Source organism: Ctenocephalides felis, unplaced genomic scaffold (genome assembly GCF_003426905.1).
Source record: "Ctenocephalides felis isolate EL2017-DRISC unplaced genomic scaffold, ASM342690v1 CF-g0.4_SCAFFOLD_01604, whole genome shotgun sequence".
Classification (NCBI taxonomy): Eukaryota; Metazoa; Arthropoda; class Insecta; order Siphonaptera; family Pulicidae; genus Ctenocephalides; species Ctenocephalides felis.
The window spans coordinates 55,257,096-55,276,177 of record NW_020537758.1 but is presented as its reverse complement, the minus strand read 5'-3'; the positions used below and the strand labels follow the sequence as shown (position 1 = coordinate 55,276,177).

The window sequence follows — 19,082 nt, the reverse complement described above, 5'->3', positions numbered from 1 at the left end:
TTCCCAATGAAGCGAGTGCAAGTGCAATTTTGTTTTGTGAGCGAATTGTTCCTAATATTAATAAAATCAAAAAAGTTTTTCCTGTACCACCAGGCGCATCTAAGAAGTAAATCCCCCCAGTTCCACCATTTGTTACTTTCATAAGAATATCAAACACATACCTCTATTGTTCATTCAACAGTGAAAGATTTGTTTCGATTAATTCTTTCAAATTGTTGAGATCATACAGTTTTTCTCGATGCAACTCTTGGTTAAAAGCATCATGCATAGGACAATTGGGCGCGGCAGTCCTAAGTGAATTAATACTTTGTTTGACTCATCGAGCACATGTTTTCAATTGAAATCAATGCTTCGTTATAAATTTCTTTACTGATTGCATATTTGGATTTACCATTCTATTCCGTATTTGACACAAAATATTATCACACGTAATCTTTATACTTGATCCACAAATGAATTGGGTTTGATGGAAAGCCTGTGGATACGATTATAGAAAATAATGTTCGTATTTTATGAGCATGTGAAGATATTACAGCATCACTGAGAATTTGATCCCAATGAGCGTCATTTTCTAGCAATTGTAAACGTTGACGGATCTCTGTAGGATCCACATAATTCACCATCAACAGTTCGTAAATGTTGGAATGATGTTTGGCCACGTACATTGACTAATAGCAGTTGTAAATAAAAACATTCACCATGGCTTGGATGTACTGAATCAATCGCACAAACAAAAGCACACCCAGTAGAGTATAACAGAAAATGCAAGAAAAACGCCACCGGCAAGGGCGGCAAATGGACATTGGCATTGATTGTTTTAATCAATATGACTTGAAGTCAAATTTTATCGCCTGCCAAATGTAAAACAAAAAAAATAATATCGAGAAGCCGACTACGATTATTTGTATTAGTTAGAAAAGGGCTGTTTTTAGGGTTTTCCCGACGATTATTCAATTTTTTGTCGCCGTAAGAACCATCCTTGGACATAAACAAACATTTTAAAAAAAGAATTGGCCAAATTGGTCCAGGCGTTGTTGAGTTATGTGCTTACCAACACATTTTGCGATCCATTTTTATATATAAGATATCTAATTTGTTGTGTATTAAATCCAGAGTTATTAAAAAGTATTTAATAAAACAACGTAAATCTTCTTATAATTTTAATGATAAACTGTTAAAACAGTTAAAATAATAAGGGGGGAGTGGCGCTAGATAAAAACACTACCTTTCCCTTCGGAGAGTGCTAATAATGTGTTCCAAATAATCCATATTATATTCAAATAAAATATAATGACCGTACGTATTAGAAAGACAATAATATAAATATCGAATCGATATAAATAGCAATACTCACTCCTCTAAAGTGCATTAGTTTAATTCAAATACATAAGTATGCTTATATAGATATATAAATATATAATTGTATAAAGGTGTGTGTAGTTTGAAGTATTTCGTTGCAGTGTACGAGTCTCCTCGGAAACCGGCGTTATCTTCCTGCTGGCGTAAAACTTTCCGCTGCAACTGCACTGTGTGCAGGAAGCGCCTTCGCTTCAGATCTTACTGGTTCTCTTTCGCCATCCCTATTAGCCGCTATCGCATTTTCCCATAGTTCTAAGAAGGACTCGGATGTAGATGGTCTCGTTCACTAGACTTCTCGTACTTTATATCAGCTACTATTGCGTACTTTGCCAGATTTATATCTCTGTGTATCCTCACAGGAGTAATATATTCAAAGAGACATTCCTTATCTGAATATTGCGTGGTATTGAAGAAGTAAATCGAAGATGGGATTTGGTTAGGGTATGGGGTTATATTTGTTAATAATAGTGCTTTTGGTTCAACATTTGTGAATTAGAGATAAAGAAATAAAACCGTAGAAAATTCATTAACTTCCCGTAGGGCAAGTTATAGTAATCGCAAAAAAATCGAAAATGACATTGTTTATATATCTTTAGGTTTCAAAGTTTTCTGAACATTTTGGCATACGTTAAAAAAATAGATGTATGTGTGTGTGTGGATACAAATTTTTGTCGACGATTTCAAGAACAAGGATCAACCGTTTGAATAATTCAAAATACATTTGATTCGTATTGATGAGGAGACGTGCTTTTCAGTTTTTGACGAAGGCAGATCTAGCCGTTCCAAAGATACGGGGAAAAGTATTTATAAAACTGAGTTTTCGTTTTTGGCACTTTTTTACCCGGAGAACGGAGCGTCCGATTTTAATAGTACAAAAAACATTTACTTGTATTGACAAGATAAAAACTGATAAAATTTTTGGGAAGGCAGGTTTAGCGGTTATGGACTCTCAATAAAAATAAGTTAAAGAACGCCCTTTGGCGGTCAAAAATGATCATTAGACATATGCACATCAAATTATCAGATATTTTATAGAGATTTTCATAATGTGCACACATTTTGTGTAAATTTAATTAGGTTTCGTACCAAGATTTTTAATTTTGAAGTTAATTTATATGGTTCAAACAAATGTTCTCGACAATTTCGACAGTATGAAATAACGAAATTGGATAATATATAAAACATTTGATTCGTATTGAAAAGGAGACCCACTGATTAGTTTTTGGCGAAGGCAGGTCTAGCCGTTCCAAAGATACAGGGCAAAAAGTGCCAAAAACAGTAACTCAGTTTTAAAAGAACGGAGCGTCCGATTTTAATAATTCAAAAAACATTTTACTTGTATTGACAAGATGAAGAACAGATTAAATTTTTGGGAAGGCAGGTCCAGCGGTTATGGACTCTCAATAAAAATAAGGTGAAAAAATGTAATTTGGCGGTCAAAAATGTTTATGGACTTATGCACATCAAATTATCAGATATTTTATAGAGATTTTCACAATGTGTACACATGTTGTGTAATTTTTTTTGGGTTCCGTACCAAGATTTTTAATTACGGATCGGGAAGTTTCAGCAAATTGCCTTAAGGCACGATGCCATGCATTCCACTAGTTTATACTATCTATATGTATCCATATGTATTGCTATGCTCTTTCCAATATTCTGTGTCAGAGAGAACAATATGAAATCAGTTTCTTGAATTAAATAAAAAAATCTAATTTACCATCACATTCAAATCACCCAAAGCGATTAAGTTAAAGTCGTGTCATTTTTTAATTTGCCCCCCCTGAATTTAAAAATGGCCCTCCTGTGAAAAAATTGCTGCTATAGACGGTTTGACTAATTATAAAACAAGTAGGCGCCTTAATCGTACCGAAAGCACATTCTTGAAAAATGAAAAATATCTTTATCAATAAAATGTTTTTAATATTTATTATCCAACTAAATAAATAAAGATTCGGTAAATTTCAACCATTTTATAAATACACTGAATGTTACAGACATTTCATCTTACGTCGAAGAATTTGCGTAGAAATGTAGAAAATACATTTATACTTACATTACTTTGTATCTCAAAGAACTATATAGGATAAATTTCAGAACTTGACTGAAATAGTCGAATCTATCGTTTCTATATAGTGTGGAATTTGCTCATCTTTTTTGCGCAAAATCTTAAATTTTCTGAAATCATGGTTCAACATTTTGCATTATTGTAAGCATTTAATTTAGAATAGGCAATTTTGATAAAGTATTAGATAATGAATTTTGTTTATTTTTTGCACAGTTTTTTATAGCATTAATATACTAAAAATAAATCTTTTGAAAAGTACGATGCATATTAACTATATGTAAATCGAAAAATATGTCGTTGTAGAAAGCAATTAAATTTCCTATTTACGATACAATAGAAACCCGTCATATTGGTTATATATTCAATACACGTAGCACCTGAAAAAAAATGTAATTAGCACTTAATTCTTATGGCAGATTTTCAATAAAGTCCTTCTCAAGATTTCTGTATCAATATTTATGTCTGATGGAATATTGAATCGACAGACCGTGATATCAATTAGATTAGTGTGAACTTCTCCGGGGCAGGAGATGATGAAAAGAAAACTCTTCTATTTCTTCGCGGCTATATTCCTGTACATTATCGTCATTGAATCGCACGAAACAGACAGAGCGCTTTAACGACGCGGTTCGAGAGTTTAATCAATGGGCGGCGTTCGCGGATTGGAAGGCACTTAGGCATAGGGTCGGTAAATAATTTTTTATTTATTTATTTATTGTGAGAGAATTGAAATCACTTTATCAAAGTTAAGAAGGAACCAACTAAATATAATGCATTCAACGGTGTATTGAAACAATTTCTTCCTTTTTGATTCCTTAATAAATTTACTAAATTGGTGACCCCGACGACATTTAAGCTTTACCATTATATAAAACGTACCAAATTGATTGGCTTTATTGATTAATGTTAGTACATCTAAAACCAATGCTGATTCAGACCGGTACAAATTGATATTGGGTGGCCCCCAAATATTTTGTTCAAGTTGTATAAGAATGGTACCGTAATTCTAAAGAGAAAAATATAAAAACTTATTTAAAAGCACTAATATTAAGTGATATAAACAATGTTCAAAAAAATTGTTCGCTTCCATTGATATCTTATCGATATCATTCCTAAGTTTTATATTGTTTTTAAAAAAGTGGAGCTAGCCGTGGAGTAGAGGTAAAGACCGTGGTCTAGCAATCTCTAATCTCGGTTTCGATCCAAAACTCAGGCAACTTGATATCAAGCACTTTGATATCGGCTTTTCACTCGAAATCATGCATATAAAATCCATCCTAAGCGTTTCAGGTTTTTTTTTCTTTATTTATTATAGACAATCAGAAATACAAATTTCTATGAGCCTATGTAATCCATTAAATATGTCATTTAGAGGTCTCCTCCACTGAAGATGTGGAGGAGACCTCTGTAGATAATCTATGTTAACAATAAATCAATGTTAACAAAGTAAATCTATGTTCATAAATAATCTAGTTAAATAAATAATATATGTTAATAATATAAACAGAGCTTAAATTAAGTTAGTAGATCTTCTGACCATTTTCTTTTGAGCCTTCTAGTTGGATCATGATTATGGATCAATTGCATAGCTGGATTTGGATGTTGGTCTAATCTCATATGGTATGAATTGCTTCTTTTCTGAATTACTTTTTTTACGGTCAGCATGTTTAAATCTAAATGAATAGTGTTATTGGTAACGTACCATGGTGCAGTAACTATTGCTCTTAAAATTTTATTTTGAGTTTGTTGGATAATATTTATGTTGGACGTACTTGCACATCCCCATAGTTGAATACCATAGATCCATATTGGTATAATTACTGACTTATAAATTAGTGATTTATTGATGTATGACATTTTAGATTTTCTTTCTATTAGCCAGTAAAGTTGTCTAAATTTGTTCATAATTTGCTTCCTCTTCTGTTTTATGTGGATACCTTTCAGGGGTATTGCTGCATAAAAAAATATGAAGTCAACTAATGTTAATAATAAGTCACAACAAGGAGGCAACTTGGTTACTTTCTATATAAGCAATACGTGAATTAAAAAAAAAACAAGATTTTGTAATCATTAATGATATTAGCTACCTAATCTATGCAAAATATAAATTTGATGGGCACATGCTAACTTAAAAATAACAATACATCTTATGAAACAATTAAATTACGTATACCTAAGTATCATAAAAAAGTCTCGAGAATTTTTAAACTACAGTGCTCACATCCAAAAAAACAACAACCAAAAAAAAATATCCTCGTGAAAATCAAGGTGGTGGCTGGTAATGCATTTTTTACCTCTACTTCCAAATATTGTTATTAAAATATTCTTTGCCTTTTTAATAAAATTAATTAATAAAATTATTAAAATAATCTTAACATTTGTCTTTTTATATCTTCGAACTCTAGATAAGGTTTTTCAGATTTTGTTTTATATGTTAATTTTGATTTACTAGTGTAATGATAAATCTATGCTTGCAATTTTTTATATTTCAATAATTGAAATCATAGAAACTAATGATAATTATACAGACTTTTATATAACGTGAGTATTAAAAACATACGATTATTTGATAATGATAGTTTATTAATGCAGAAGAAAAAACTGTTCTGCAATTAAAATGCTTTCAACATTTGGCTTTATTCGAATTTAAATAGATCTTGGTTGAGCAATATGCTCTGAATGACGAAACTAAAATATTAGTTATGTGAATATATCTATCTATGTAATCTCATTTTATTCTTCGTTTAAAATGGGTTTTGGAATTATCCAAAGATATAAGTTCCTTATGAAAATATTTACTAGCTCGTTGTTTATCTGCGGTTGCTTTACTAGAGGCGACCGCAAACGTATCTCAGCCGCGTGTCGTCTCTTAATCTTTTGCAACTCATCAGAAAGTTACCGAGCGAATTCGCTTCTCTGTATTATACGTACATCTGTATATTCGTGGGTATATGAAAGGAAGAAGAAAATTCGCAATTTATCGCATTTAATTAAATTGCTGCTAAAGTCTCTCTCAGACGCCACGACCCGTTCAAATGGTAATTAAAAATATTATGTATTCAATTAGTGCGCATCGCATATACAAAAACTGTTCGGATGCAAGGCGGCTACGTGCACTATGGATGCACCTCGCGTCAAAGGAACGTTAAGTTGAGGTTGTGAATTAATATAATTACACTACCGCTAGCTTTTAATTTTAAGCATTTTTTCTATGTTTTCTATCTTTCATAAAAATGAAAATGGAATCAAATTACGCTCGTTGCTTTGAGATATTTCGTTCAATTCGACAGACAACGTAATATATAAAAGTAATTGCAATGCCTTATAGTGGTAATATTAATAATAAAATATATTTTGTTAATACACTCTGTAACTGCAAGTTATCGTAATGTGTATTGGCATACTTTTTATGTTTTATGTGCATATACTACTAATTAGTAGTACTTTTAAAACATATATTAATATATGCTTTAAGTAAGTAAGTCAATACCATATATCTGCCCGTTTAATTTGCATCTTTTTATGTTGCTTATGTGGTTTCAGACATAGAAATAGGTCAGAAATTTGGCCAAATGGAAACGCTTATATGCACTTTAAGCAATTGTATTAAATAATTGCATTATTTAGTCATTATTTAGTGTTCTTTTTTGCAAAAAGTTAAATCTATTTGTAGGGAAGCTAGAGGATTGTTGTAACAATTTTTATTATTTTATTATATCTTGAGATCAATTGATTATTTTTCTTTAAAATAAAGATGGATGATTGTTGATATTAATCCTCTACCAAATTAAGTAAAAATAATTCCACAACCGTTATTCACTATCTTACAGGAAAAAATTCTAGAAAAAGTGCGGTGTTACAACTTACCCCGTGTTTTGGGCTAATAGTAACATCCGACAAAGCAAGTAGAATCGTTAAAAACGGCAATAATACTCTGTTAATTTAGTTTTTACTCATATTTTATGAAAATATACTTGTTTCTAAGTATTTCTTTTCATACATCAACACAAATGTCTCCTGTAATATACATTTTCATTATAAATCAACGAAAACTACAATTACTATTGTAATACAAAGATGTAGTGTCAATTCACATATGCTCACATTTTATAAACTATATATTTTATTCAATTTTCTTCACTTGAAAAGAGGTTTTGTTTCAACTAACCCCAAGCGTGATTTTTTTACATCAATCAAGTTTATTATTTATACTTTTAACAATCAAAAAATGGTTACACATTATCAAAGATTGATGGATTAATAAAAATATATAGAATTTAAAGTTAATCGATAATAATAATGCAATCCGAAGTTTTGTGATAGGACAATTCTGTGAAAAAATGACAGACCTTATAGTTCTGATTTTTGCGTCAGCCTGCGGAAAAGTACTTATGGCAATATTAAGGATCATTTATATGTTCTATCAAGACATTTATTGAAAAACGCCTGTTAATTAATAATTTTAATTTCTACTGAAAATCAAGGAGATGAATTGATTATTAAGCAGACAATCCAAATTATCCGTGGAAAATAAACTACTATTATATAAAGACGTCATCAAACCAATATGGACCTACGGGCTAGAGGTACGAGGATGCGCCTCTAAATGGAATTTGCATATTAAACAGAGATTACAAACTAAATTATTGAGAACAATTTTCAACTCTTCCTGGTATGTCACTAATCAAACTGTAAACGACGATCTAAAAATGTTGACTGTGTTCGAAACCTTCAAAGAATTGTCATCAAAATACTGCAACAGATTAGAAATGATATTGACTAAAACACAAGATTACAGAGAAAATGGCCTCCTGATAACATGTAACGACAACCATTAAAGATATACATTTTAAGCAATATAGTGTAAGATAGATCCGTGGATCCTATTTTATTTCAACATTCACTTAATCCTCACTTTAGCTTATATAAGTATTGTAATTTTTCCGATATTTTTGATAATAAAATTCTGAATGCAATTTGAATATTTATATAGACAGTGAAAACTATATTGAAAAATATTTTAGAATAGTTTAAGATTTCTATATCGAAAATATTGATAGTATTACGGTTAAATGAATAGCTAAATTTATAATAAATATAGCATATTCGTAAGAAGTCGGAGGTTGTGAAATTATCTATTTCATCTCACTTAAACCCATATTACCTACAATGTTATAAGAACAGTGTGTATGTAAAATAATTTTTGTGTCATTGCAATTTCGACAAATATACAATATAAATTATAGTAATTGCATATCAACTAAAAATTTCATATAAACTACTAAGTTATTTAGTTATATCTAATAATAGTGCATAACCAAACAATTCCAGAAATAACGTAAAATATGAACAATGATGACAAATATTCTGATTATTAACTTGCTTCAGAATTACTACATAGAAAACATTTTATAAATTCCGATCTAATTTTGGGCTGTTCAAACAGTTTCAGTTACCTGGATATTGATTAATGGATGTTTATTCTTCATTTCACAGTTGACATTTGACACGTTTACCGTTGGCCGTTTTGCCGGTCTGGGAGCAGACGGCTGCCCAGACGGCCACATGTCAGTCGCCGAGGAGGGTCGGCCCGAGTCCGGGGGCCGATGGTGCGGCGCTGCTTGGGGGTACACGGTGTACTATAGTGAGACGCCGTCAGTCAACGTGACATTGCGCCTGGACAGACTAGCCCAACAGGTAGATTTATGTTTTTATTTATTACTTTATTCTTAATAGGTTTAAAGTATTTTATATTTATCTCTGTATACCATTGCTTTTAAAGAAACAAAATTTTGGAGTACGGTTGTGACATGTATTTCTTGTCCTCTTCGGGTAATTTAACCCTTTCCACTTGCGATATCTGGAATTATATGTATTTTGCCAAGCTCCGATTTGCGGCTCCGAGTCGAAAGGGTTAAACAGATAAAATAATGTAGCATAACTAAGACAAGATACAAAAGAAAAGAAAAACAAAAATTCAATATATACAAAAAAGATTTTGCAAATAAATATTGATAACTTTGTTTGATATATTTTATATTGTGTCATATATTGTTACATTTATTCATAAGCTTCATTAAGGGCACTATTTAAGTATTTCCATGTTAACAAATGTTCAAATTATCATTTATTTTACTTTTCTCTCAGCAAACTGATAAATTAGCAAAATTATGGCTGACCAAAAAAAGTGGCGCATCCCTTTCCAATCTTCCCTACCTATTTATAAATTATATTATTATTATAATATATACCTATTATAGTATTATATATTATTATTGTAACTTTTAAATGGGCATATGTTCATTGGCCATGGATAAAATAGCTTGTTATATCACCGGTCCCTTATGTTATTTAACCGCATAACTTTGGTGTTAATTCGAGCGTTTTTTTTAATCTCTTTGCTAAAAACTACCTTCAAATTCTATAAATGTCAACATGTAATGGAACAAAATGCATAGACCTTAAAATATGTATTATGAGATCTATGACAAAATGACAAATATAAACGATTTGACACAGCATTTATTATTATCTAGTAATGTGCCAACTCAAATCAAGTGATTCGAATCATTAAAATCAACCCTTAACAATCTAATTTGAATCACATTTAATTGGATTTAAATCAACTCGTGTCAACCCAAGAATTATTTACTGTGATACAATATGTATGAATATTAACATATGTTTATTTAATATAAATAAAAAATAAAAAAATAATCAAATCGTGCGGGCCATCCGAATTCAATTGTGACGGGATTAGTTCATGACTCACACACCGGAGGTTCGGTGTTCGAATCCCTGGCAAAAATTAGAAATAATGTTAAAAATAGTTTCAAATAATATTAAAAATAGTTCAATCGTGTATAAAATTTGGGAATTAGAATTAAAATGAATGGAAATAAGAATAGAATTAATAAAGACCTAAGAAGAGTGTAGAAGATACAATGATAGATAGTAAAGAAGAAAGAAAAAAGAAGAATGAAGTCACGTTGAAGACTACATAGAATAGTATAGAATATAAAATAGAAAGAAGAAATAGGATTTACTATATAGGGAAAATGGATCTATTATATAGGGAAAATGGTATGAACCTGAAGATTGTATTGAAATTGAAATATGTTGTATGTGTCTAAATGCTCGAGTAAGCGAAGCCAATAAAGATAAATAAATAAAAAAAAATCCGAATTCAATAGACTCATTTGAGTTACTCACATAATTTAATTTTAATTGAATCATTCAAAAATCGAGCTATTCAACTTCTGCACAGATTATTGTTTTTTTTTTACATTTGTTTATTAGACAGAACGTCGAAAGCGAATTTGTTTATAAAATAAAAAACCCAATTTTAATAGGCCCAAGATTCCAAATATTTTTCTATATGCTTTATTATTATTGAAGTGTTTGGCTATATATTCTTGTAGATTAATTTGAAAATACATTTTAACCATCTTCAAAATTGAATCATTTTTAATTAATGTTATAATATATTTTTGATAGCAAATTATATTTTTAATAAAGATTTTGATCACATTAATTTACTAAATAAATACATCGATTATATCTTAGCTTTTTTTTGTTGCTTGATTTGAATTATGACTCGTTTCACTAATTTTATCCGAGATTTAGCCCCCTTATCTAATTATGAGCAGAATATTTAATCCAATTATTAATCGAAATTTTGTAATTTTGTTTTCAAATTTAAAAATGATATACATCTCAATATTATATTACTAATTGAAAAAAATTGATAGTTATTAGTTTATTAGTTTTATTTGTATTTATATGTTATGGACGTGTAGATAAATATGCATTTTTTTTTGAATTTGTTTGATTATTTTTTAGTGTATTAGGATAATAAAAATGAATTTATATCAATATTGTTTGAATCATGATAGTGTTCATAGCTAAAAATACTACCTAAATTTAATTGGATTTTCGGCAGTACATGTTGTAATAGATAAAACTTCAAACAGCTATGAATTTCATTCAATAATTTGTTTTATTTTTTTTACTGTATTTACAATAAATAACTTTGGTATGATTAATTTACACTATATTTATTGGCTGGTCATTCAACATATGTTCATGTTTTGTTGCCATTAATATAATTTGATTATTTTATTTTAAAATTAAAATTAAAAGTCAAATAACGATATATGAAGAAGAATATAGTAATTTCATTTATGGTCAGTATAGGAACTTTTGTTAATTAAAATTTTAAGTCGAATTGAGATTACCGTGAACTACTAAACCTAATTACAATTCACCGTAGAAATATTTTAAACAAATAAAGGAAATTTTAATTGCTTCAAGGACTTGATTTTTATTCATTTGAATTCAGCTAACCAATGGCGTTAATTTAAAACCAGCATAAATAATATTCATATATGAACTTTTAATTTGAAATTTTCAACGCATTAATTTTGTCACTTTTTTGTCCTAATATATTAATATTGGCAAAGTACAATTTTAAGGTCAGCACAGTAATTGAATTACCTAACAGAAAAATCAGTTAGGAAGCAATATTTCATGACAGTTTCAAATTTACATATTTTCCGTGCTACATACAAATAATTTTCATGTACATTTAATTTATGATCCCAATGCGTAATTTTATCATTTAAGCTCGGGAAATCGTTCAACATACATAGCAAATGTGGTAAATTTTGTTGGATATCAAATTTCATGATACATAAATATAAATATCATTGATATTAAGCGCAACAAATTTAATTTATTTGTAACTGAACTTTTGTTAGGTTTGAAACTAATAATTAAGTTTATTTCTCTGGAAATAATTAGTCGTGGAATGGGTTAATAGTTTTAAATAGCTCATGCATAGGTAAAATTTATATATATATATATATATATATATATATATATATTTAATGCCTTATGAAATATTTGTTTTTGAAAATTATATATATATATATATATATATATAACTGTGTGTGTGCTTTTATTTTTATGGTAAAAACTAATAATTCTGATAGACAGAAAATGTTACATATTACATTCAATCAAACAAATCAACAAAACTGATTTTATATTAAAATATTTAATAGTATCACGACAGAAAATGAAATATTTTAAATTATTTATTTTATTTAGAATAATTTAAGCTTCTTTTATATACCATAATAAATACTAAATTTATTTGATTATGATTATAAAATTTTGTCATTATTTATTAATATAAAATATTTGAATAGGTAGGGAAGACAGGCTACGGTAGTGGCATAATTATAACAATATATAACTACCAAAATCTTTTGATTTTTTGTATTGAATTTTTCTTTCAACTTTTCTTTCGTAGTTTGTCTTAGTTTTTTTTTTTCTGTTTTATTTAGCAATCAGAAATACATACGGATTCCTTTGACGTTTTGTATTGACGTTTCAATCTTCTTACGCCAAATGGTTGGGTAATGGTTTGTATTAGTTAAGTTAGATTTTTTTATCTGTATAAATTTATCGAAAAAGGACAAGAAATACATGTCACAACATATACATTAATGTAACATATAAATGTCACATAAAACCAAACTAATTACTTGTAATTAACTACTATGGTTCAACTTACGACAAAGTAATAAACAAAATGATCTATCCTGTTTACAAGTATCAGTTAATTTTAACAGAAATCGAACAAAACACTTAATTTTGCTCTATTAATGCAGGGTGCATACTCAATGCGATGATGGAAAGTTGTTTAAACCAAACATATTTCATATCCTCTTTGGACCTATCTCAAATTAGTATTGTTCAGCTGTTATGACTGTGCTTTATCGTACCCTGGTACAACCGTACCCAGTCTTCGCTATATATAATTAAAAAAAATATACAAATAAATTTTAATTAGAAATAAAAAGCAATACTATAATAAATAAAATATGCAATGCGTATTAATATACATTTAATATAGTATTCCTAAAGTCAACAATTGCTTTTTAGTTAAAAGTAGTATGGTCTCAATTATCAAAAGCTGTGTATGCCACAGCAATATTTTATATCAGTAACATTATTTTATCTGTGGCTTTCGCTCATGCAATATTTCAAATTCAGGGCGCGTCGGATATAACTTTGATCTAAAGTTATCTTACAAGTTGTTGCGTAAGGATGACATACGACTTCGCAACGAAGGTGGAGCTTGGACCGGCGAATTGGTTCCGGGCACTTACTGTTCGAGAGAACTGCACGATTGCGACATAAGGTGAATATAAACTTTCATTTAAAATTGAATCATTTTATTTCGAATAACTATAGAAAAGTTTTAGTATAGAAGGCGCAGTGATTGCATATATTAACTGGAAAACTGTTGTGCTTGATAATAAACAATAAGTGTCTAGTATCTATACGTATATACAATTTATTATTAATATTTATTATTTTTCGATGAAATTTCTTACATATTATTTATTTAGTTCCAATTTTTATAGTTAACTTGATTGCCACTGAATGAAGGCTAAGATGCTAGCCGAAACGTATGAATTTTAAATAAATAAATTTCTAAAAACTCTCATACTATTTTTATTGATATGACACCCGACTTTTTAACTCAAATTAAATATATTATATGAACATCAATTCAAGACTATTCAAATATATATATATATATATATATATATATATATATAAATCTTCTGTACGTGTGTTGTCACTCAATTGCTTCTAAATTCCAAAATTTTGATAAACTATTTTAATATTTATGAACGAAAGTAAAATAGTGATAATGAACTAAAATAAATTATATTAATGAGATGAGATACATCAAAATATGAATTCACATAAATTTTGAACTTAAATGATGCTGTATGTTAAATTATGAGCAAGATAAATGTAATTTAAAAATTATTATTACTAAAATGCAACATAATATGACAGAAATGAAAAAACTAAATTTAACTAAGAAAACTCATTTACTTCGACAGTTGACAGTTCCAGAAATTTAAATTTACTTAAAATCAAATTAATAATTCTTAATTTTATTTACTTAAAATCAAATTAATAATTCTTAAAATTTAAATTTACTTAAAATCAAATTAATAATTCTTAATTTTATTTATATTGACACTCTTGAAAATTTAGACTTTGATCCATAAAAAAGTGTTGATTATTATATTTATTTTATATTTGCATGATATATAAAAATATGAATATATTGATCATTCTACACATAATAGTATAATGTAATGTCTTATATCGTAATTATCTAATAATAATTAATTATCATAACTTAAAATGATAATAATATAATTAATTATTATATTATTATATTTATTTTATTTCAGCCTAACGGCCTAGAAATACATCATTATACCAATAATACCTTAAACCTACTTTATATACAAAAAATAAAAATAAACAGAAAAGTCTAATCAGTGGTTTTTAATAACTATAACGTATAACGTTATAGTTATTAATTAATTATTATAATAGATATAATAGATAATTTATTATCTATTATTCTTAAAAAAAAATATTTGCCATTTATATAATTTGAAAAAGTACTTTAAACAATACTTATAATGTCGAGGTAGTTATTAAATAATGCGAAAACCACATTAAGTTCTTTGCGTTTATTGCTTCATATATATTTTATTATATAAAAATAAGTCGGCTTTTCCTTCCTGACGATATAACTCCAGAACGCACGAACCGATTTCGACGAATTGCATTCGTTGGAAAGATCTCGGACTCCGTGATGTTTATAGGAAAGAAAATTGAAGTAAGATTTCAACAGAAAAGCGGAAAACACTCTCTCTTTTTTCAAATACAACGTCATCTCTGATACATAGCATGTACTACAAACTAATATTTTTTGTTTGACTGTAACTCATTGTTCTCTGCTCAGTTAATTTCATGTGGCAAACCGGCATTGTGTTCACTGTGAAATTCGTTTTCTAACATTTCAATTGGAAACCTTCAAATCAATCTCGTGTATTGTGCAAATTTTTATTCAATTTAAACAGCAGACAATTTTTTTCTTCATCTTTTAATCACCAAACGAAATGTTACATAAAATGAAACCATCTGGTGGTGAAACGTAGTTCGCCCGGTTTGCTAGTTAATTAATAATAATGTAATAAATAAATATTTGTACAGATCTAATAGTTTTTTTTTTGTATTTCAATAATAGTTGATCAATATTTTAAAACTGATTACAAATTAAAATTTGTATAAATAAAATCTTTCAGAGACCAAATGAGCAACGATATAACGATAATAAAATGGAAAAATTGCTGGTGTTACAATGTAACTGTTAGTTCATGAATATTTTTTAGTTTTTATTTTTATAATTTATGAAGCTAAGTATTACGTAATATTCTTATTTTTTACATAATGCATAAAATAACTTGTATATATAGCACCAAAGACAAAGTTATGGCGCAGTTATAAAGTGCACTCAATTTATACGTTGAATATAAAATTACGTAAGATTTCCAGAAGATGATGGTTCAAGTTTTAAAATATTAGTACAGTTCTGAGATTATAATATTTGGATATATTCTTTAATATATTAATACCAAAATTTAATTAGATATAATTTAGTACATTAATAAAAGCTGAACCACTGGGTTTTTCTTTGTAATTCTATGTTATTTGTCAAATTAATTACTCAATATCTTTCTATGTAGACAAATTGTAATTTATTAGAAAATAAAAAAAAACTTTAATATATTAGTTAAAACAATTTGTAAATAAAATTGAAAGAAATTTACAAGAAAGAACTTCGAATGGTTTTTTTTAATTTTTGGGATTTATATTCGTAAATTTACAATGATATGAACCCATACTATTTTTACAAAAATCCATATTGCCTAATAATAAAATCATGTATTGTAATATAGTTGACAACTATTTTCTAGAAAATATATAGAAACATGACAATGTTTATATATTTTGAATGCGGATTGTGACAAATGTTTTAATGTGTGTACTAATTCATTATCAGGAGCAAATTTATTTTTGATAGCTTTCTATTAGGATAAAAATGTATCCATAAATAGATAGCTATATTTGATTCGATAAATTGATGATAAAATTGAGACATATAAGGATAATGAGATAATATAATGAAGATCAGAGATTATTATAGTACTATCTACAGATCGTGCAGCATTTTTATTAACTTTGCTCTTTTCTTTTGAGAACTAAAAATTTTGTTATTTCTACTAACTTACTAAATTTCATCAAGTAATAATAAACCTCTAATAAAAATCTTATCTGTTCTGGTTATTTCGAATTATATTAATTAAATGCGATACTTGAACATATGGAGCAAAATATATAATTTATTAATATCAATTTCCTGTGTATTTATAATATATGTATATATAATATATATATATATATATATATATATATATATTAGTGGCAATCAATTATAACTATAAAAATTAAAATTAAATAAATAGTATGTAATAAATTTATAGAAAACTTTTATATCAAATTAAATATATATATATATATATATATATATATATATATATATATATACTCGTATATATAAGTATCGTCAACAAGATTATAATAGCATTGCTTGTTATTACTACAATGTTTTCTGTATTGTGTATTTTCACATTGTTAATGAATATATATAACGAATGCAAGTACGGAAGTCATCTTAATGTAAATCCAGCCCATTTATTCACCTAATCAAGCAGTTATCTTAAAGTTCATTATATGTTAATTGAATTTTTTTTTCATAATACACGCAGACCATGCCGCATAAGGTCGCCGAACTATCCGGGCGTTTACCCGCGCAACCTGACTTGCACGTACCGACCGAGTGAGACAGCGCGCGCCGCCGCCCGGAGCGCACGCATGCTCGCAGTACGACAGCCGGATGGTCATAAGCTGCATATCAAGGAACAGGCGCCGCACTATGAACGGGGGCAGAGATTGCTCAGGTTAGTAATAAAGAAATTTCAATAGTTGTATTTATTTTGATTTTCTAGCATATGACTAATTGACCCAGCGCGTGCGGGCTAGTCCAACTAGTCCCGGGTTTTGATCGTTTGATCTCCGCCTCAGTCATGCCGAGACATCAGACAGCCGATGATTTAAAATTTTTACTTGAGATTATAGATCTGAAATGAAAATTTCTTCTTTTTGGCATAGCTGCATTTAAATACATGCTGATAACTATTAGATTTGATAGTCCAATAAATCTTGGTTACCTTCTCTGTTTGTGTGCGTGTGTGTGTATGTATTGATAACTGATTACGTTCGGAGGTATTAAATGCAACTTATTTCATTTCTACGTGAGATTAGGATATAAAATAATATTCAAAATTTAGTTTTCATACTAATACATACACTGCAATTTATAGTCTGCTTATGGTTACGTGTATGTTATTATTGTTTTGCTTTGCAAATTCAACATGCTTATTACATTATATTTTTGTCATTTTATAATTTTGTTGCATTTTGCGTATCCATATCATTTATCCATATTATATTAACACTTGTTATTTTCCATATTCATTGCAATCTTTCAGTGAACTAGATTTTTCTTTCAAATGATTAATGTAGAATATATATATATATGTACATATTCAAAATCACTGATAAAATGACAAATTTAAAGGTTGTCGAATTATAAGTATCTCAATTATTAACTTTCCGTAGGGTAAGTTATTGTAATGCGCCGATAATCGAAATTGAAAATTTTTACATTTCTCGATGCTTTGAAGGTTTTTGAACATTTTGGCATACCTCAGAAAAAAATGGATGTGTGTGTGTGTATGTATGTATGGACACAAATTTCCAGTCAAGTTTTCGGGCGCACGGATCAACCGATTTGAATGGTTCAAAAATCATTCGATTCCTATTGATAGGGAGATGAGCTGATTAGTTTTTGGCAAAGGCAGATCCAGCCGTTGCGAAGATAAAGAGCAAAATGTGCAGAAAATAGAAATCGAGTTTTTAAGAGAACGGAGCATCCGATTTGAATGCTCTAAAAACATTCAATTAGTAATGATTGGGAGAAGTGTATATTAGTTTTTGGCAAAGGCAGATCCAGTCATTTCGAAGATACGGAGCTAAATGTGTAAAAAATGGCAGTTTTTGAGAGAACTAAGCGTCCGATTTAAATGATTCAAGGAACTTTCTGCTTGTCTCAGCAAAATATTTTGGTGAAAAAATTTTTTGTTTAACTTTTTTTTTCAAAAAAAAAATTTTGTATTTTTTTTTATTTTTGTATTTTGTATATCGAAAATAATTCAGATATTATTTGTAATTCTGACTATAGTTCTAATATACTTTAAACAAATAATTTCAACTTTGCAATTCAGTTTATATAATTCTTATAAATATTAGACAATGTTACAATATTAATAATAATCTATTTGAAAACATTCAGTATTCCTCGAACATTTCGTTACGGTACGGGAAGTTCTAGCAATTTGTCTTAAGGCACGATGCCATACACCCCACTAGTTTATAACTATATTACCTTCAACATATTCTATAACTGATACTTCAAATTTATATTTTTTCTATTTTATGCGTGTAGAATTGTAATTTATTTTAACCAATGATATAGAAAAATATGTTTCTAAAAAACTGTTTTCGTTTCTTTCAATCATTATAAATTTGTTCTGACAATATAAAATTCATATCGATGCCACATATTTTGTATGTATATATATAT

At 28.4% G+C, this 19,082-nt stretch overlaps 1 protein-coding gene across 1 annotated transcript in view; it reads left to right on the top strand.

Annotated features, from left to right (window-relative positions):
* Positions 1-19,082, top strand: part of LOC113373955 — a 199,406-nt gene that overhangs the window by 101,427 nt on the left and 78,897 nt on the right. Inside the window, exon 3 of the mRNA XM_026614219.1 lies at positions 8,924-9,124. Within this exon, the coding sequence (XP_026470004.1) occupies positions 8,924-9,124 (201 nt within the window). The remainder of the gene's footprint in view (positions 1-8,923; positions 9,125-19,082) is intronic.